This window comes from Bufo bufo, chromosome 9, assembly GCF_905171765.1.
Source record: "Bufo bufo chromosome 9, aBufBuf1.1, whole genome shotgun sequence".
In the NCBI taxonomy this organism is placed as follows: domain Eukaryota; kingdom Metazoa; phylum Chordata; class Amphibia; order Anura; family Bufonidae; genus Bufo; species Bufo bufo.
In genome coordinates, this window is record NC_053397.1 from 173,056,826 (window position 1) to 173,078,373 (window position 21,548).

General features: G+C 42.3%; 1 protein-coding gene across 1 annotated transcript in view; it reads left to right on the top strand.

Annotated features, from left to right (window-relative positions):
- STAB1 (stabilin 1) overlaps positions 1 to 21,548 on the top strand; it is a 382,691-nt gene that overhangs the window by 197,298 nt on the left and 163,845 nt on the right. Inside the window, exons 39-44 of the mRNA XM_040408846.1 lie at positions 2,280 to 2,375; positions 3,438 to 3,483; positions 5,784 to 5,863; positions 8,421 to 8,546; positions 11,648 to 11,721; positions 16,058 to 16,129. Of these exons, the coding sequence (XP_040264780.1) occupies positions 2,280 to 2,375; positions 3,438 to 3,483; positions 5,784 to 5,863; positions 8,421 to 8,546; positions 11,648 to 11,721; positions 16,058 to 16,129 (494 nt within the window). The remainder of the gene's footprint in view (positions 1 to 2,279; positions 2,376 to 3,437; positions 3,484 to 5,783; positions 5,864 to 8,420; positions 8,547 to 11,647; positions 11,722 to 16,057; positions 16,130 to 21,548) is intronic.

Consider the following 21,548-nt stretch of genomic DNA (forward strand, 5'->3'; position numbering starts at 1 on the left):
GGATCCATGTGAGGTACAGGGCTGGTTCTAGCTTTGTTAGAAAGAGTTTCTCATGTACTATATGATGCAAAAAAGTGTCACACATGTGGTATCGCCGTACTCAGAAGAATTAGGGCAATGTGTTTTGGGGTGTATTTTTACATATACCCATACTGTGTGTGAGAAATATCTCTGTAAATGACAAATTTTTCCATTTTTTTTATACAAAGTTGTCAATTTACAGAGATATTTCTCTCACCCAGCATGGGTATATGTAAAAATACACCCCAAAACACATTGCCCTACTTCTGAGTACGGCGATAGCACATGTGTGACAGTTTTTTGCAGCCAAGATGCGCAAAGCGGCCCAAATTCCAATGAGTACCTTTAGGATTTCACAGGGCATTTTTACTCATTTGGATTCCGTGAGGGGTATGGTGAGTTCATGTAAGATTTTATTTTTTGTCACAAGTTAGTGGAATATGAGACTTTGTAAGAAAAAACAAAAAAGAAATCAATTTCCGCTAACTTGTGCCAAAAAAAATAAAAAAACTTCTATGAACTCGCCATGCCCCTCAAAAGTGATCTTTATAGCGCCGCAGCGATTTTACTGTGTTTTTGCAGTGATCAGAAAAAAAATATTCTGTCACTGCAGTGGGGCGGACTCAATGCAAGTGTGCGCACAAGATCAGGCCTGATCGGGCGAACACTGCGTTTTTTTGTAGAGCCTATAGAACATGTCCTATTCTTGTCCGCAATTGCGGACAAGAAAAGGCATTTTCTATATAGTTCTGGCAATGTGCGGATCCGCAAAATGCGGAAAGCACATTGCCGGTGTCCGTGTTTTGCGGATCCGCGGAGCCGCAAAACACATACGGACATCTGAATGGAGCCTTACAGGGGGGTGATCAATGACAGGGGGTGATCAGGGAGTCTATATGGGGTGATCAGGGGTTAATAGGGGGTTAATAAGTGACAGGGGGGGTGTAGTGTGGTGTGGTGATTGGTGCTACTTACAGAGCTGCCTGTGTCCTCTGGTGGTCGATCCAAGCAAAAGGGACCACCAGAGGACCAGGTAGCAGGTATATCAGACGCTGTTAACAAAACAGCGTCTAATATACCTTTCTGGGGTTAAAAAAAATCGCATCTACAGCCTGCCAGCGAATGATCGCTGCTGGCAGGCTGTAGATCAACTTCTAAGCTGCGCGTCATCGAGACCTGAGAGAGCCGCCGCACTGACGCCTTTCGGCGTTAGTGTGACGGGAGATGGTTAAAAGATATTGACAGTATCCTCCATGACAGTGACCTCTACAGCACCCAGCCCCTTTAACAGTGAACTCCACAGTCGCTCACCCCCTTTAACAGTGAACTCCACACTTTAACACTTCTTATCTGTAAGATAAGGATTGAGCTATAATGAGTTTTTTTAAGGTTAGAGATAAGGACCTATCAGCTGATCTGATAGAACAGAGTGAAAATTCAGAGCCTGGTACTAGAGAATCTCGAGACAGGGGTGCAAAATTTTTAATAAAGATGAAGTGATTTTTTGCTCAAAATGAGTAGAATGCAATAATTTAAAAAAATCACCCCCAAAAGTGTACATAGCCTTTAAAAAATGGATGTGTATAAAGTGTGTGTGTGTTCCTTAATAAATTAATCTCCCCCATATTGCATTAACATAGTCTATGCCTCGGCCTTTGCAGTAACCCCAGGTTCACATCACCGTTATGTATTCCATTATTGGTTTCCATTATAACGGAAAATAACGGAATGCATAAGACAGAAATCAAAACGGAAGCTTCTAAGAAGCATTCCGTTTTGATCCGTAATAATAGAAGTCTATAGGCAAGCATAACGGATCCGTCTGGTTTCCGTTATGCAGGACGGACCTTGTAATATCGGAAACCAATAACTGAATTCATTACAGTGATGTGAACCTGGCCTTAGTGCGACAATTTTTGCGTTGATAAATCTGTCCTAATATCTGCTTGACAAGCTAACCAACTCAACTTCTCTTCTAAAGACCAGCAGTATAAAAACACAAAATGTCAGAAAAGTTTTTTTGCGAAGATAAGTCGCAAACTCCTATTTTATCTTGAGTGCAGAGCTTTATAAAATTATTTTCCAAAGAGTACATGGATGAAGTAGTTTCTGCTGAGTGGCAAGAGTATGTAGAGACTACGTAGCCACCAAACTATGTTTGTGACATGTGCAAAAATGAGTGAAAAGTGACAAATGGCATTAGAGCTTATTGGTGCCAGTGTTTCTCTATATTTTTATTTTTTCGGTCTGTTTTACAGAATGTGACTGTATTCATGGAATATGTAATGATGGACTTCATGGGGATGGCTTCTGTCATTGTGATAAAGGCTGGACTGGTTTCGCCTGTGACGTAGGTAACTATATCCCAGGGTTATCCACACATTGAAAAAAATATTTATATCTTCAGTGTTAGGGTTTGTGAACCTGTCCTTATCTACATAAGTGGAAATTACATAAAATACATATACAATATTAAAGGAAAATTTAATTCCACTCCAGTGGACTGTTTGTTCACCACCAGAATGTAGAATATTGTTTATATGGTCCTGTATCCGCTCCACAGTGGATCACCCCCCCCCCCCCCCCCCGCTCTTAACAGGACCTTTTCTGATGTTAAAAAAGTTGTACAGTGCTACAGTATTCATGACCTATGCTTAGGATAGCTCATCAATATAAAGATCGGTGGTGGTCTGACTCCTGGCACTCAAGCCAATCAGCTGTAGCAGCGCTTATGTGAGCGCCATTTCAAAATGACTTGTGTGTCGGTTCTTTCGCAGTGGCTGCTGATTAGATATTGATGACTTATCCTGAGCATAGGTCATCAATATTGTAGCACAGAACAACTTCTTTAAAAGACATCTGTCAGCAGATTTGTCCCTATGACACCGGCTGACCTGTTACATGTGTGCTTGGCAGCTGAAGACATCTGTGTTGGTCCCATGTTCAGAGGACACCTATGCAAGTCATGTTTGGTTCCCCTCTCCCGTTAATGGAAATTGCTCAACTGAAACACTGGACACGCGCTGCACATATGTCACTGGGCATTAGGTGTTCACCCTGCGCACTAGAAACGTGTCATGATTTGCTTTGCCAAATGCAGACCCTGGCAGAATTACTGCGGATAGTGGAGAGATACAAATATCATGCCCCCCAACATGATCCCTTTTGTGTACAGTATTGATGCCCAACTTTATTCCAACGGGGAAACTCCTAACCAGCCTCCCCCGGTAGGTGAACCTCTACTCCTGGTCCAATCTCAAAGAAGAACAGCAGTGCGGTATATTCTGGCTGAGATGTGCTGATATCTATCATTATTACAGATGGGGGCTTTTTATATTCCTTCTTGTCTCTTTTATATTGGTGACTTGTCTCTTTTATACTTGCAGTAATTTATGTCAAATTCATTTGTTTTTCAGATATCAAAAAAGATTTGTGCAATGGCAGCTGCAGTTTATATGCCAAGTAAGTGGATTATCCATAAAGCATTGACATGCATGAGTACTGGTACTAAAAAGTAGTATAGGCAGGACACGGAGAGGAGAGTGATCGGCGAATAGCACTCGGCACGCAGTACCAACCTGACTCCATGTGGTTTCCCAGCTCGGTTTTTGCTGTTTTTCATTTTTTTCAGTACTAAGGTTATTTCAGTCTTAAAGGAAACCTGAAATCAGGCAGCATGGTATAGAGGAGGAGTAGTTTAGCAGATAGATAGATAGTTGTATGGGAAAAGATTCAGTAAAACTTATACATTTAAACCCCTGCTCATTCTGGGCTTTGAAGTCCAGGAGGAGGTCCTATCAGTGATTGACAGGTATCTCTGTATCCACAGTCATAGAGGGAAGGCTGTCAATCACTGATAGGACCACCTCCTGGACTTCAGATATACATGGAAAATTTACTGAAGTTTTATTGAATTTCCCCCTATAAAACTACAAGTGATCCCTCAAGATACAATGGCCTCAGGATACAATATCTTCAGCATACAATGGTCTTTTCTTACCCATCGTAAGTTGGAACCAGACTCAACACACAATGCCTCAGACTCATACCCAACCAATCAAGGCTACTTCTCTGGTAAAATACCTGTATTAGTTGGTAGTTAGCAGCTATTTCTGACTGTTATATATAAGGACTTGTTCCTGTAACCAATTAATATTGTAACTTGAGGGACCACTGGTATATATCCATCTGCTCAGCTTCTCCTGCTCAATAACATGCTGCCTTCAGCTCAGATACCATTTTTTTAATATCAGGTTGACGTTGACAGTTTAAAGGGGTTGTGTAGCAATTTATAATGATTATATATATCCGTCAGGATAGGTCATCAATATCTGATCAGCGAGAGTCCAACCCCCGGGACCCCCACCAATCAGCTGTTTGAAGAGGAGGAGGCTCTCCGTGTGAGCGCCGCTTCCCTGTCTTTACACCACGCATATTCTCCTCTTGAATGGAGCGAGTACTCGTCATTACACTGCACTTCCGAGATGAAAATGTAATAAACATGAAGCGACGCTCGCATGGAGCACCGCCTCATCTTGAAACAGCTGATCATGGGGATCCCGGGTGTCGAAACCCCCCCCCCCCCCCCCAATCAGATATTTATGACCTATCCTGAGGATAGGTTATCAATATAAATTGCTGCACAACCCCTTTAACTATTTGTCTTGCACTGTTTAACTGCTATGATTTTTTTGTTTGTTGGGACATGATGCATGTAAAATGATTTTTGTGATTTTTTTTTCATAAACAATGGAACAATGAAGGTTTCTTTAATATCATTTTATACACATAAGGTCTCATGCACATGACTGTGTTTGTTTGCATTTTTATCTGGTAATAGTATAGTATTACTCTGAAATATTTTTCTTTTTAATTTACAGGTCTATGACATTGTTTAGGGCAGGGAATTTTTTTGGGGGGGAGAGGTTGTTAATTTTTTTTACTTTTTTATATTTTATACATCAATCGTCAGAAAAAACTATTGTAGCACTTTTTTTTTTACACTATGCTTTTCTGTTGTAACTGGGGATGCACCTTACTGTCAAGAGCAGAATATAAAATCAGTGATACAGTCCTAACCTCAGTATCTGAGGAAAGGGATTTGGGGGTCATTATTTCAGAAGACTTAAAGGTAGGCAGACAATGTCATAGAGCAGCAGGAAATGCTAGCAGAATGCTTGGGTGTATAGGGAGAGGAATTACCAGTAGAAAGAGGGAGGTGCTCATGCCGCTCTACAGAGAACTAGTGAGACCTCATCTCCAGAAGGATATTGATACTTTGGAGAGAGTTCAGAGAAGAGCTACTAAACTGGTACATGGATTGCAGGATAAAACTTACCAGGAAAGATTAAAGGACCTTAACATGTATAGCTTGGAAGAAAGACGAGGCAGAGGGGATATGAGCCCCCTGCTCCATATCTTAATCAGACACAACTGGAGGAGGACAGACAATAGCAGCTATTGATGGCCACCAGAGAGCGACAGCTTTTGGAGCAATATATTGTGCCGCACTGTGGTATAGGGTTCTGCTGGGACGGAATTTTGCGCTATGGTATTGCTGACCCCGCCTACTTGTGTGGCCACACCTTCTGTCAGTTTGGATCCGCATACAACATGGGAAAACTTTTACCATCTTGTAATAGGGAACAGGATTTTCAGGTTATACCGCCGATCATTAATAATGATATGAAATAGCCCTGTTTTTTTGTTGCAGCTCTGTCTCTGGGCAAATTAGTAAAAAAAAAGTTATTATTTTTTACCAGCTGCATTGCAGATACTACAGATTCAGCTGTGAGATGCTCGTGCATTGCTGGCTATGTAGGAAATGGAACACATTGCACAGGTAAGAGCAGAACTTTTTATATGGTATAATCCACATAATTGTGTACAACTCCCAACAGAAATATTCAGATGGCTTAGTGATAGCTCAGTTTCAAGACCAGTGATGGCCAGTTCGCAGTGTTCGCCAGTGAACACATGCGATCTGCCATCTTAACTGACAAGTCCAGCGAGGCACAGGTAAGTCCTTACCTGTGCCTGTGCGCGAGCCGGTCTGAAATGAAAATGCGGTCTCCGGGAGCAGGCATTTCCGAGAACAGCCTCCGGGGGACTTACCTGTGCCTCGCCGGACTTGTCAGTTAAGATGGCAGATCGCATGTGTTCGCCGGCGAACACTGTGAACTGGCCATCTCTATTCAAGAATATGACATATAATAACCAAAAGCACCGTAAATTATGGACAATGGTATGCCTACATTTAAAATAATCTCCCGAGATGAATCCCTATATACAAGTATGGATGTTGCTAAATACATATCTGTTTTAGTCAAGAATTGTTAATGTAGCATCTTTTCCTGGAGCCCTGGGGCAGATTTACTAAATCCTGTCTAATTTGTAGACAGTCTAAAACTGCGCCAGGTGTATCACAGTGGCTGATGCCGGATGACAAATCATCCCCACCTTTTGGCTACCTGCACACAGGGAGGATTGGTATGCAATAAAATCTGCATGGAAAAAAAAGCAATAAAAACTGCACGTAAATCTGCACTATTTATTGCTGTTTTAGTGCGTTGTTCAGCAATTTTTATATGGTCTTTGTTGCGTTTTTTTTTTTGTGTGGATTGTCTATTTATTTTAGCAGTCTAATTTAAGCCTATGGGGAAATCGACTATACATAATGTGTGGAATCGCAAAATTTATGTGCTACCGCGTTTAAAATCCGCAGGGCAGTTTGACGTACAAAATATGCAACGCATTTACATTGCTAGTATCGTATTTTCATGAAAATCCACATAGCAAAAAAGCTTGGAACCTGCAATGTGTGCAGTTACATTAGGGTAGTTTCCCTTTTTTTGGCAGGCTGTTCTGGCAGTGGTACAGCCTGCCGGAGATCATCATATCCACATAGCCGGAAAGGGCCAGAGCATGACCAGGCCTCATTGACTACAATGTGACCGGGATTAGTGCCGGGATTCCACCAGAAAAAAAACAGAGCGCTTTTTGTCCGGCACTAATGGTGGAAATAGGCCGGGTCCCATTGTAGTCAATGGGCATCGGCGGTGCAGGCAATTTCCAGCTAGACAGTCTAGGCTAGTTTCACACTAGTGTTAAAATCTCCTGGCAGGTTGTTCAGACAGAGGAACAGCCTGCCAGAGTTCATCATATCTGGCATAGCCATATACAGTTGCCTGTACCACCGGAGCCAATTTACTATATTGGGACCCAATGGGGATCTGGCCTGTTTCCAGCATTAGGGGGGATTCAGCCGGACAAAAACTGCTACAAGCACTGGTTTTTGTCCAGCTGAATCAACGTCACCGGGTCCCATTATATACAGTATACTGTATATTGGAAATTGGATGTCACCTGCTGGGGATGTGTCCTTACATGTGCCTGACTGTATAGGGACACACACCTTTGACAAGCAGAATAGTGACTTCCAGTAATCAATGTGTTCATATATTCAATACAATACAGCGCTATTAGAACAGATGATCAGGCATTGCTTTTTTATGGGGATCACAAGTATTTACCAAACAGACAAATCAGGACCTTGGACAGGTCGTCTTTAGATTAATTTGCCCGTTGTATTCTTTGCAATAATGAATCAGGTAAACTACTGTATTTTGACATAGATTTCTAGACTGCATAACTGTAGACCGGAAGGCGGAAGTACAGTAGCAATATGGCTGCATTAGGCATTATCCAGTCCATGTAGCCAATCACAGAGCAGGCTTACTGACATGGGACTGCTGTGGTAAGGTATCCGCCACATCCTCTTCTTTAGGGCTCATGCACATGAACGTGTGCGGCCTGTGCCCGCATTGAGGCTCGCATAGAGCGGGTCCGAAATATATGGGCACCGGCCATGTATGCTCCATATCACTGCAATGGATCCGCAATTTGCAAGATACGGCGCAAAAGCACCACGGAGCGCTTTTTTGGCGGTGCGGACTGAATCAAGTGAATTGGTCCACATCTGCAAATGGCGGGCACTCATGCATTGCGGACTGCTATTTGCAGCACGGGGCGCACTAGTTCCTTTTCCCGTAGACCATGTGTGGAGTATAATTTTCTACGTACTGATCCAGGGCTCGTGCATCCATCGCACACCACATATGTTGCTTGTGAGGGTACAGGATATCACTATTACGGCATGTTCTTTATAGAATACTTGTATATTACTTTAATAAATCCTTCTGAAACATACTTTATACTACTATTTGCTGTTTACAGAGCGGTCCTTTCTCCTGAATCACATGTAAAAACCACGTACTGTATTTAGCCATGAATGAGGTATCTTGCCCTGTATCCACCAGACACTTTTCATCTGCTGTCTTTTAGTCGTATTTTTAATGTCCAAATCAACATAGTAAATAATGTCTTCCTTGTGATTTCAGAAATGGATCCCTGCACCGTGAACAATGGGGGATGCTCCAAGTATGCAAAGTGTGCTAAAGCTCCCTTCGGACTGGCGCGTTGTACCTGTTTTGATGACTATACTGGAGATGGGCTCTTCTGTTATGGTGAGAATCACAGATTTGTTTTCTCCTTTTTGGAAACAGTATTAGTTCCTTTGTGTGTAGTTTAGATATATTGTACATTACATGGACATATATTATGATACTTTAAAGGGAACCTGTCACCTCAAAAATGCATCTACCCCCGCCAGCAGTACCTCATAGTAGCCCGCAGCCTGTTAATAATCATATATTTCATCCTGTTATCCGATGCTGCGTAAGTTAAAAAAACGCAGTTTTATTCTCCATCAGCGCTATGGTGTCGGCCAGCTTGAAGTCAAGGGGATGCATGCGCATTGCGCCGCTGAAACCCGGCTAACAGCGGCAGCAGGAGATGGGATTGCGCATTACTACAGAGCGCACCGCGCATGCGCGAGACTTGGGGAATCGCGGCCGCACTGCAGGCTGTCACTCTCAGGCAAGAGGGGACGGTTAGGGGGCGTGGTTACCTTGACTTGAAGCAAGGCTGCCGCTGCCCCCTTGACTTTAAGCTGGCCGGCACTATAGCGCGTTTTTTTAACTTACGCAGCATTGGACAACAGGATGAAATATATGATTATTAACAGGCTGCGGGCTATTATGAGGTACTGCTGGCGGGTGTAAATGCATTTTTGAGGTGGCAGGTTCCCTTTAAGGTTTTTGGAGGTCCCAGCAGGGCATGTATAAGGTATATATTGGGTAAAGGTGACTTTCTTTATTACTACTTACTTTTTTTAAATATTTTTTCAGTGTGTATACTCTTATAGGGTGTTTTTTTAAATTTACGTCTTTCTTAAAGGGGTATTCCTATAATAAAGTAATACTTTATGATCAGTGGGGGATCCCACCTGCATTGCATCCATTTCTACGTTTTCTCTGACAGTGGTGCACTTCTCCGCAGGGCAAAAATAATGAAGCCGAATTAGGTCCCCACTGTTCTCATCAGTAATGCTCGGACCTCCATTGATCTTAAAGTGATGGCCTATCCTAGCAATACACCAACTTTTTATAAGATGGGAATGCCCCTTTAATTTTTTTTTAAACAAATTCAACATATCTTAACTTAGTTTTTTGAGAATATTGAATAAGAGATTACAAGGGATCTAAGTAGTGGGACAAGTTAAAAGTGGACAGATGTTTTTCGATCTTCTGAAAGGGCCTGTCGCCTCTCCTGACATGTTTGTTTTAGTAACCACTTGCATTCCCCATGTATAAACAATTCTGGAGCATCTATTTTTATGACTGTATGTTCTGTCATTCCTCTATTATTCCTACCAGAAATTCATGAATAAATTGCCAGCAGTCTGCAGTAAAAGTCCAAATGGGTATTCATCATGGGGCTGTGTCCCTACTCAGTCTGAGAATGGCAGCACTGATTGGATAGTGTCAGACTGTGTAGGGACTAGGGTTTTTTCGATACCAAAATTTTTATTCGGTTTCGATACCATAGAAAAGTATTGCGATACTCGATACCATGCGAAAAAAAAATAAAATACAGAAAAAAGCCGCGTGCGTTCCGCATTTTATGTAACGTCTGGCCCATAATCGATACGCCGTTCACCGCTGGGGTTAACTGCCGCTGATCTCAGCTTCCTTTCATAGAGGCTGGGTGACGGCTATGTGATTCTGCTGCCCGCACCCAGCCTCCTGTATTAAATGTTAATTATCTTTGGTGGCGCAGTGCAGTAGCGCATCCTAGTATCGAAAAATTTCAAATCAAAAGTATCGAATGGGTATCAAAAATTCGATACCCGAAACAACCCGAGTAGGGACATCCATCCCCCCAAGTGGTAACACCCAGATATACCTTTATTGCAGACTGCTTGCAATTATTCAATTGACTGAATTAAAAAATGCTAAATAAATAAAACAGTGGGGTCATGAGCAGTTGACAAACTTTTTTGAATTTACATATGCCCACCTCAGAGTTGGACTCAGTGGGATAAGCAGGGCCACCTCCAGGTTCAAATCTCAGTGGGCCCACTTGTGGCATTTTTTTACATTTACATGTACCCCTGTGGCTCCCACACTGTATAATGACCCCCAGTTGCCCCCATACAGTATAATGACCACTAGTGGCCCTTCACACAGTATAATGACCCCCACAGGGGCCCTCCATTAAGAATAATTACCCCCCAGTCGCCCCCCCATTCAGAATAATGATCCCTAGTGGCCCCCACACTGTATGGAGGGGGCACTGGGAGTCATTATATTGAATTGGGCTCTGGGGGTCATTGTACAGAATGGAGGGTCATTGGGGATCATTATACTAAATGGGGGGCACTGGGGGTCTTATACTGTGTAAGGAGTCCTCACTAGCTAGAATTGACTGGGCCCCGCAGTTTTTGTACAACCTCTCCCCCCCACCCCCACCCCCAGTGGGTTCACATCAAATTTTTCTTATCCGTTTGATGTATATTTTAATTTAAAAAAAAGGTACTGTATACAAATGTGCAGCACACCACTGTTTTGTATCCTGCAGAGTCCAGTACAGAGAGTCATCTGTATTGATGGAAGCACTTATAGCAGCACAGTGGGCCCTGGTAGGCCGGGTGCTGACGCCGGCCCTGGGGATAAGGGAGAGATTACATCACCGGATTTTTTATCCGTTAGAAGAACAGAAAACATGACCCTGTAAAAAATAAGTATCCTGTGCATTCTCTATGCACATTTGGCATCCATTCGAGTCATTTCCATATGAGATCCATTTTTCCACATTGAAAAAAAAATTACTGACGAATCTGATCAGAAGAATGCAAAAATAACGGTGATGTGAACTCTCCCTAAGTTTGTCAGGTGCACATGACCATCAGAGGTGACATGATTGTACTACATTTCGAAATAGGCAACGCTATAATACCTGCTGTATTACAGACCACGGTGGATTGAAGCCCGGAAGAAACTTCTGAGAGTGTTCCAGATTTTAAATATTGATGACCTATCCCTAGAATAAGTAATTAATGTCAGATTTGTGGGGGTCCGACACCCGGCACCTGTTAGCAGTAGCCACTTCCACTGGGACTGGCTGTTCCTGGTTACTGCAGCTCCTTCCTATTCACCTTATGAGTCATTTATCTAACATTTTTGGCGGGATTAAACATTATGACCATTTTATCATTTTGATACAGAAATTGATCCATGTGTGAGGAGATATACTGGCTGTCATATCTTTGCAGAATGCGTTAAAACTGGGCCAAACAAGGTAAGATTACTTAGCAATTAACTTTCCCAATAACTATGACCTAAATGTGATGTAACCATAATTATTCCTTTTTGTGTTTTGTATTTGTAAAGAGGCCAATAATGTTCTATTATGAGTTATATTGTATTTGGATTAATCTAATCTGGTAATTTCAGATTGAATAACAATTATCATGATAAATAATCCATTAAAGAGGGTCCCAATACAGGGAGTGCAGAATTATTAGGCAAGTTGTATATTTGAGGATTAATTTTATTATTGAAAAACAACCATGTTCTCAATGAACCCAAAAAACTCATTAATATCAAAGCTGAATATTTTTGGAAGTAGTTTTTAGTTTGTTTTTAGTTTTAGCTATTTTAGGGGGATATCTGTGTGTGCAGGTGACTATTACTGTGCATAATTATTAGGCAACTTAACAAAAAACAAATATATACCCATTTCAATTATTTATTTTTACCAGTGAAACCAATATAACATCTCAACATTCACAAATATACATTTCTGACATTCAAAAACAAAACAAAAACAAATCAGTGACCAATATAGCCATCTTTCTTTGCAAGGACACTCAAAAGCCTGCCATCCATGGATTCTGTCAGTGTTTTGATCTGTTCACCATCAACATTGCGTGCAGCAGCAACCACAGCCTCCCAGACACTGTTCAGAGAGGTGTACTGTTTTCCCTCCTTGTAAATCTCACATTTGATGATGGACCACAGTTTCTCAATGGGGTTCAGATCAGGTGAACAAGGAGGCCATGTCATTAGATTTTCTTCTTTTATACCCTTTCTTGCCAGCTACGCTGTGGAGTACTTGGACTCGTGTGATGGAGCATTGTCCTGCATGAAAATCATGTTTTTCTTGAAGGATGCAGACTTCTTCCTGTACCACTGCTTGAAGAAGGTGTCTTCCAGAAACTGGCAGTAGGACTGGGAGTTGAGCTTGACTCCATCCTCAACCCGAAAAGGCCCCACAAGCTCATCTTTGATGATACCAGCCCAAACCAGTACTCCACCTCCACCTTGCTGGCGTCTGAGTCGGACTGGAGCTCTCTGCCCTTTACCAATCCAGCCACGGGCCCATCCATCTGGCCCATCAAGACTCACTCTCATTTCATCAGTCCATAAAACCTTAGAAAAATCAGTCTTGACGTTTCAGCTTGTGTGTCTTGTTCAGTGGTGGTCGTCTTTCAGCCTTTCTTACCTTGGCCATGTCTCTGAGTATTGCACACCTTGTGCTTTTGGGCACTCCAGTGATGTTGCAGCTCTGAAATATGGCCAAACTGGTGGCAAGTGGCATCTTGGCAGCTGCACGCTTGACTTTTCTCAGTTCATGGGCAGTTATTTTGCGCCTTGGTTTTTCCACAAGCTTCTTGCGACCCTGTTGACTATTTTGAATGAAACGCTTGATTGTTCGATGATCACGCTTCAGAAGCTTTGCAATTTTAAGAGTGCTGCATCCCTCTGCAAGATATCTCACTATTTTTGACTTTTCTGAGCCTGTCAAGTCCTTCTTTTGACCCATTTTGCCAAAGGAAAGGAAGTTGCCTAATAATTATGCACACCTAATATAGGGTGTTGATGTCATTAGACCACACCCCTTCTCATTACAGAGATGCACATCACCTAATATGCTTAATTGGTAGTAGGCTTTCGAGCCTATACAGCTTGGAGTAAGACAACATGCATAAAGAGGATGATGTGGTCAAAATACTAATTTGCCTAATAATTCTGCACGCAGTGTACAAACCGCACACCTTATTAAATACATCTATTAGACCTGATGAAGCTGGTACTTGAAAATTAATTTTATATTTGCAATGTAAACCCATTTGAAAGTGTTTTGCCTGATTTTATAATGGCCATTTTCACTCTAGCTGTACTCATAAAATTTTGATCTTAAACTGCACCTCAGATTATAAACTATTTTACATAAATCTGTAGTACAAGCAAAGATAAAAAAAAATCTAATATTTCGTAAAACTGAAAAGGGCCTCTTTTTTTCACTTATCAGTTTCCTGTTCTATTTTCCCTGCCTCTGCCCTGATCACTTACTCTGAATTTACTGATAACATCCATCTCCTCTCCAACCTTTCTGGTTCACTGACAGATCAGAAAACATTTGCCCATAGAAGGCTATGGAGATGGGAGGAGGACAAAGCAATTTCATACTAAGAGAGGCAGACACACTGAGGTCTTCTGCTGGCTCTACTAAATGTTTTATCTGTCACAAAGTAGGGGGAGGCGAGATACACCAGAATGATAACAGAAGGAAAATGGCCAGGAATTAGGCCTCAAGGCTAGGGAAAGGGAAATGGTGACCACCTATGGAAACCCTAAACCTAGCCCTGACTCCTGTCAACATGAATAAACCGTGAAGGTGGGAAAATTCATACACCGTAAACCTTAGGCCCTAGTAACCCTGAAAAGCCCTAGGATTAGGGACAGGGTCTGAGACCACTGATTACTTCCCAGATGAACGAACCAGCATCTCCCTGAGGCCTAGAAAACAATGAGCAAAAGGGAACAACAAAATACAAAGTGAAAACAGATAGGCTGTCAGATAACCTAACGTGCAGCCAGTCTCTCAGATCTTCTAACCTCTGTCACCTGAGGGACCGTGACATTATCTTACAGTTAGATTGATCTGTACTGCTTTATAATGACTTTTTTATGCTGCTTCTGAAGATGCTCTGCAGAGAGACAGTAACGTGAGAACTCCTCCTTTCTGTATGTGCTGTGTATAAGAGACCTCATAGCAGCCAGTTTCCTGCTACCCCTCTCCTCTCAATAGCTTTATATAGGCAAAACGTTGCCTGCTGATCTCTCAGTGAAGAAGAAAATCTTCTATTCTCTTTAGGTGGTTTTTATCGGTGAATTAAGAGTGAGTGAACAGATAAAGGGGTTTTCCAGGTTCAGAGCGGAACCCCAACATATCCCCGTTTTCACCCAGGCAGCTTCTCTGACATGAACATCTGAGCATTTCATGCTCCGATGCTCTCCTTTGCCCTGCGCTGAATCGTGTAGGGCAAAGTCTTTTTCTGGAGATCCGCTGACGTACTGGGCTCTTCATGGGTAAAGCTAGGCGGAGGCTTCCGTCTAGCAGTGAGCCTGTTGATGTCACTGGCACTAATGGGCAGGCTTTAGCGCTGCCCTAGCTGTTTTAGAGTGAAATGCTCATCTCAGAGGGGCTGCCTGGGTGAAAATGGGGATATGTCCGGGTTCAGCTCTTTAAAGGGGCTTTCAGGTTGCACCAAAAATAAATTACACCAGCATTCAACCTTATTGCATTATATAAGTCAGATGATAAAGTTCTGAGAGCATTTTGACTCTTCCAGCCTAATTACAATCTGTGGCCCACACACTGTGTTTACATCCTGGCGCAAGACTCATGGGGAGTATCTGTAGCATCAGGTTTCTGCCTCTCCTTCTCTTCCCAGAACATCACAGATCCCAGGCTGCTTGATCATTTTTAGCAAGGTTACTTTAACATCTGCAGCAGCAAGTCCGGCAGGCTGCTCTGGCAGAGAACAGCCGCCTAGAATTCTCCGGATCCGTCACTACCAGATGCAAACGCATTGCCGGCAGTCCTATTAAGTATGATGGGGTCCGGACGGAGATATGGCCGCATTCCGGCAAAAATGGTGAGAATCGGCCAGACACAAACCACTGCATGCTGCAGTTTGTGTCTGGCTGATTCTCACTATTTTTGCAGGCTCTCCGTGACGCAGATTTGAATATAGCCTAAGTGAGAGCTTGCGTTGTTTCCTGTCAATGCAGTAAATTGCAAAACCAGAATACCACTTTGAAGAGGCAGCGAGTTGAACAGGAGCTTGATAAGAGGTGGTAGAAAAGTCATTTTCTCTAATAAAGTTATAACAGAATTTCTTATCTTTACTTATACCAGTTCATATATGTACCCGTCTCCTCCCCTGCCATGTCTGCTGTGGTAAATACTTGCATTGCCCATAAAACTAGAATTCTGGAGCATCTTTTCTTATTTCTCGTGTTGTGCCGTTTCACCGTTTTTTGTCCTAGAAATAAGAATTTATGAATAAGTTGACAACTGGGTGTTACCATTCCTGTTGTCAAAGGGGTGTGTCCCTACACAGTTTGAGTCACCACTGTTTGGGCAATCAGATGGTGTAGAGACACACCCCTTTGGGAAGTGGAATGGTACCACCCAGTTTTGTTTTTTTTCATAAATTTCTAGGAGGTGGAAGAGGAGAACACATAGCTATGAGAAAAGATGCTCCAGAATTGGTATATAACAAAAATAGGCACATCGGGGGGCTCTGCAAATAAATTTTTATGTACTTTCATTTTTCATGCAGGCTGCCTGCACTTGCCGCCGGGGATTTGAAGGAAATGGTACACATTGTGAAGAGATCGACATTTGCAAAGAGGTTTGATATTATTTGCTTATAAGGCTAAAATAATATCAATGTACAAATCAACTCCTGTAAATCTTGCTACACTTAGGGTACTTTCACACTTGCGGCAAAGGATTCCGGCAGGCAGTTTCCAGACGCAAACTGATGGCATTTGTCAGACGGATCCAGATGCGGATTCGTTGCCAAATGCATTGAAATACCGGATCCGTCTCTCCGGTGTCATCCGGAAAAATGGACCAGTATAAAATTTTTTTTGCATTTTTAAAGGTCTGCGCATGCACAGACCGGAAAGTCGGATCCGTTTTGCCGGAACACTTAATGCCGGATGCGGCACTAATACACTTCAATATAAATTAATGCCGGCATTCTGGCAAGTGATCAGTATTTTGGGCCGGAGAGATAACTGCAGCATGCTGCAGTATTTTCTCCGTCCAAAAAACGTAAGAGAGACTGAACTGATGCATACTGAACGGAATGCTCTCCATTCAGAATGCATTAGGATAAAACTGATCAGTTTTTTTTCCGGTATTGAGCCCCTGTGACGGAACTCAATACCGGAAAATAAAAACGCTAGTGTGAATGTACCCTTACAATAGTTTTCTGTATGTCCATGTATAGGGGGGAATTTATAAAGTAATTTCAGAGTTTTGGCATATAAAAGTCTCATATTTTGGTGCAGTCCACATTTCTGATAAAATTTCCAGCTTTTTCCTTCACTTGCCACTTTTGAAAAATTGTGAGGAAAAGTGGGTGGGGTTAGCTGGGAGGGGGTGGGTCCAGCAAACATATTTACTATAATTAACACCATAAATGTGAATAAATGATAGCATTTATAGGATCATCCAACACTTCTAGCCCCGTGGATAAAATTAACATCTTGTAGATTTATTAATATCCATTGTAATAAAGTCCTCTGTGCCCCCTCCATAGTAATAAAGTCCTCTGTGCTCCCTCTATAGTAATAAAGTCCTCTGTGCCCCCTCTGTATTAAAAAACAACAACACAGTAACTGCTCACCTTCTCCCGTTCCTGAAGCTCACAGTCCTCTCTTCCCTGCAGGCACAGCTCGCTCTGCAACACTGTATGGGTGGAGCTTATGCAGATTTACGGGCTGCAGGCTCCGCCCACACAGGCTGGCAGCGCAATCTGTGTCTGCAGGCTGAATGGTGGAGCAGGGAGAAGTCTTACTGCTTCACCATTCACAGCCCCGTCGGCCTGAAGGAGAGGAGAAGTGGATGGAAGCGCTCAATGCTTCTCGCACCCCCTGAGAGCCGGCACCCCCTTCCCCTCTTAGTACGCTGGCTGGCACCCAGGAGCCCAGCGCATGCCCAGCGTAAAAATTGGCACACATGCACGGACACAGCGCGCGCACACAGGGCTTTTATTATTATGGATAATATATATTGAAACAGGAGACAGTATTATGGAAATAAAGTGTATAACTTCGGCAAAACTCAATATAAAAACAAAAATACTAATTAAATAATGCTTACACCAATGAGATTAACTCCAGATAATAATGGTACCGCATACTTTATGGTTAAAAAATGTTCACAAAAAGGGCCATTCAGCCATCTTAACAATAAAAAGTAATTTTGCGTCACACTATTATTAGGTGCCAGAAGGGTTAATCCATATAACATAAGCAGATCGTTCTGAGCATGAAGGACTCTGTCTCTCAGCATCCATGTGGGGTTTCCCTGCCGCTCCTGTTTACTTCCGATTCGACTTGACAGAGGTCTGTATGTGACCGAAACGTTGCTTAAGAGAATTTGTGATTTTCCTAGTCTTATGACGGAAAATATTGATTTTATAAAGACGGGAGGCGTGTATCATTGCATTAACCTTCTTTAATGCTCAAATAGCAATATTAATATACAAATATAATAGGACACTTTAAAAGAGAAAAAAAAATGTATGTGTACATATCAGATTCTGCATAGCAACAGATATTCAAATGAGGAGCTGAGGCATCCAATCATGGTTTGATCCTTAGTCTATATAAACTTCTGTGCTGCGTAGCTCCACCTCTTTCGACAAGCGAATCAGAAAGAACACAAAAACTTGGAGATAATAATCCAATTGAGGAGAACTTTAGGAACTGGAAACCATGAAATGAGAAAAGACGATCGGTCGATCATAGGAAATAAACAGGAATCTCGTTTGAAATGTGAATCTTTGGTATCCTGTAATGATAGAAAAAATAAGTGTAGGGTGGGGTAATTGGGAGGGATGATACTCGCCTCCCGTCTTTATAAAATCAATATTTTCCGTCATAAGACTAGGAAAATCACTAATTTTATGGCAGACGGGAGGCTCGTATCATTGCAATTTTAAAGCTACAAGACAATATATAAGACAAGTTAAATATTATTATGATATCACCGACATAGAAATGTGAGGTTGAGGTCTATAACAGAAAGTTTTAAAAGTAGTGTCAGACGACCAGTCTGCTGTCTTAAGTATTTCGGTTAAAGAACCTCCTGATTGGGCTGCTTTAGTTGTCATTGCACTTCGAGTAGAGTGGGCGCCAAATATAGAAGTGTCAATGCCAGCTAGTGACATGGTTTGTTTAACCCATCTGGCCAGAGTGGCTGAGGATACTGGCAAATAAGGGTGGCAAAAGGAAATCAGGAGTTGAGAAGAAGAAGAATGGTAAGGTTCAGTCATTAGTTCGTAAGCTTTCAGACATCTGACTAAACATAATTTTGGTTGAAGGGGAAAAGCTGAGTAAAAAATAGAGTGAAGACCAGTTTTGGTACCGCGAGAAATGGAAAAAAGAACTCCTTGCGGTGAGTATTGTCTATGTGATATATCTAATGCCCGAATGTCGGACAATGTCGGATCCGGACACCAACTGAAGAAATAAGGGATCTGGCAATTGAGTCGGGACACAAATAGATCTATTTGGAGAGGACCCCAAAGAGCGTCTATCTATTTGAAAATCAGTGGATCTAATCTCCAATCGCTGGAGTCGGATAGATAACGGGAATTCCAATCCGCCACTGAATTGGAAATTCCTGGAATATATTCCGCCCTCAGGACAATGTTCTTGTCCAAATAAAAATGCCAAAAGTCTCTGGCAATATCCGCTAACGTTTTGGATTTGGGACCCCCGAGATGGTTGATGTATTGAACCGCCGATATGTTGTCCAATCTGAGAAGAACACAACAGTTGGATTTGTGTTTTGTGAAACTCTTCAAGGCGAAAGAGCTGGCTAAAAGCTCTAGGCAATTGATATGGAGTGAAGATTCGGTTTCTGACCATCTCCCTCCTGTGGATAATGGGCTGCAACGAGCGTCCCAGCCGAGAAGACTCGCATCCGATTATATCACTAAGTCTGGATTGGAAGCAAAAATCGCTTTCCCGTTGCATTCTTGAACATGATGGAGCCACCAAGTTAATTCTTCCTTGGCGTCTGCAGATAACGGAATCTGATCTGAATAATTCAGGCCTTCTCTGAGATGTTGAGATGAAATTGCTTGGATTGAAGCAGAAAGTAACCCTACGATGCGAGCGAGTTTTCATAAAGATATTAGTTCTTTGGACAGTATAGCACGAATTTCTTTGCAAAAAGTATGCAACTTCCAAGCTGGAAGGCTTAATAGGTCTAATTGAGTATTTATAAGGAATCCTAAGAATTCCAGTTCTTTTGAAGGAATCAAAACTGATTTCTTGTGGTTTATAAGGAAACCCAAATCTGTAAGGAGAGTTATGGTCCAATGTAGGTGTCATTGAATGAGTTCGAGGGAAGAGGCCATGATCAATATATCGTCCAGATATATGATCAGTCGAACCTCTCGACTTCTGAGAAGTGCCACCACAGGCTTCCTCAATTTGGTGAAGCACCATGGGGCTGAAGAAAGGCCGAAAGGGAGGCAAGTAAATTGCCATTTTTGGTCCTTCCATAGAAACTGTAGAAAATGGTGGAAAGAAGGGTGAATGGGGACAGTAAGATATGCATCTTTTGAGTCTATCTTCACTAACCAGTCGTTGTGAAGTAGAGGCGTGAGGCAGATGTATCTGGTGAGGCAGATGTATCTGTATTGGATTTGTAATGAAATCCAGTTGATATCACATTACAGTATTGTGTACCCAGTGGTCGGATGTTATCTTGGACCAGACGTGGTAAAAATATTGGATCCTGCCCCCTAGTGGTATCATAGATAGATGAGAAACCTTGAGGCTTACCTATGGGAGGGCGAGATCTGGGAAATCCTCTGTTACCACGTGCTCTCCAAGGTCTTCCTCTGGTTGGGAAGAATGGGGGAGGCTGGTAGGGTGTTGGTTGGTATTGAACCCTCTCTTGAGGCACTTTGGGGCCTTTGTTGTATGAATGGGGGACTTGAGTCCGGCCGGGAAAGCGGCCCTTTCCTCTCCCTGCCTTTCCAAAAACACGAGGATTAAAAATCCTTTTAACAGATGTCTGGGTTTTGTCAAGGGAATTAAAAAGCCCTACATATTTATTGATATCTTTTAAAAAAGAATCTCCAAATAAAACACCCTCACTTGAAGGATCGGGGTCATTATGTGCCAGGTGGACTAGCTGTGGATCTAGGCGCATCAATACAGACTTATGCCTTTTAGAGCATATTGCTGCATTGGTATTCCCTAGAATACGCATAACTCTCTGTGCCCAGCCACGTAACACTTCTGTGTTAACTGGTTCACCAGTAGATGTGGATTGTTCTGCCATATTCATTATTTTGGTCAGTGGACCTAATAAATCCAATAATTTATCTTGGATAGATTTGAAAGATCTATCTATCCCCTTTTTTGGGTGTTTTCTTGTTTTCAATAAACACTTAGAGAGGGCCGGATCAATATCTGGCGTAACGGCTCCTTTAGAAGGTAAAGTCGGGCGAGGGCACTCCGCTCTAATTTTCTTGCGATCAACCTTATCCAGAGGTTTATTTACTAGGGATGCAACACACTTTGCTACTTGGGGTAGCGGAGTCCAATCCCCTTATCTGGGGTGTTTTATTTGGCTTGGTGTAAAAAAGGGTAAACCCTGAGTATCTAATATAACTGAACCAGAATTTTCTGGTATAGGGGATTCTTCATCCAAACAATCATATTCAGCCTCCTCACTATCATAAGCATATTCCGTATCTAAGGAATTAGACGCTGTGGATGATTCCTGGCTAGAGTAATCAACATATGAATCCGGCTTATTGCATCTAGAAGATGTATGTGCCCGCTTAAGACATTCTTCCTCTTGGAGCCGAGGATCTAGAACGTGAGGGGAGAGATTGTTTGGTTGGACCACCGTGGTGAGAAGGGGTCTTAGAAATATTTATACTTTCTCCTGCCATATACTTAGAAGGAGAGTCATCATTGTCCGTAATTTGACGCTTCCGGGTGGACTTCCCGGGTCTGTGTGTGGTCGAATCGTCTGCTGACCAAAATTGGTCGGAAGGCGTCGAAGGA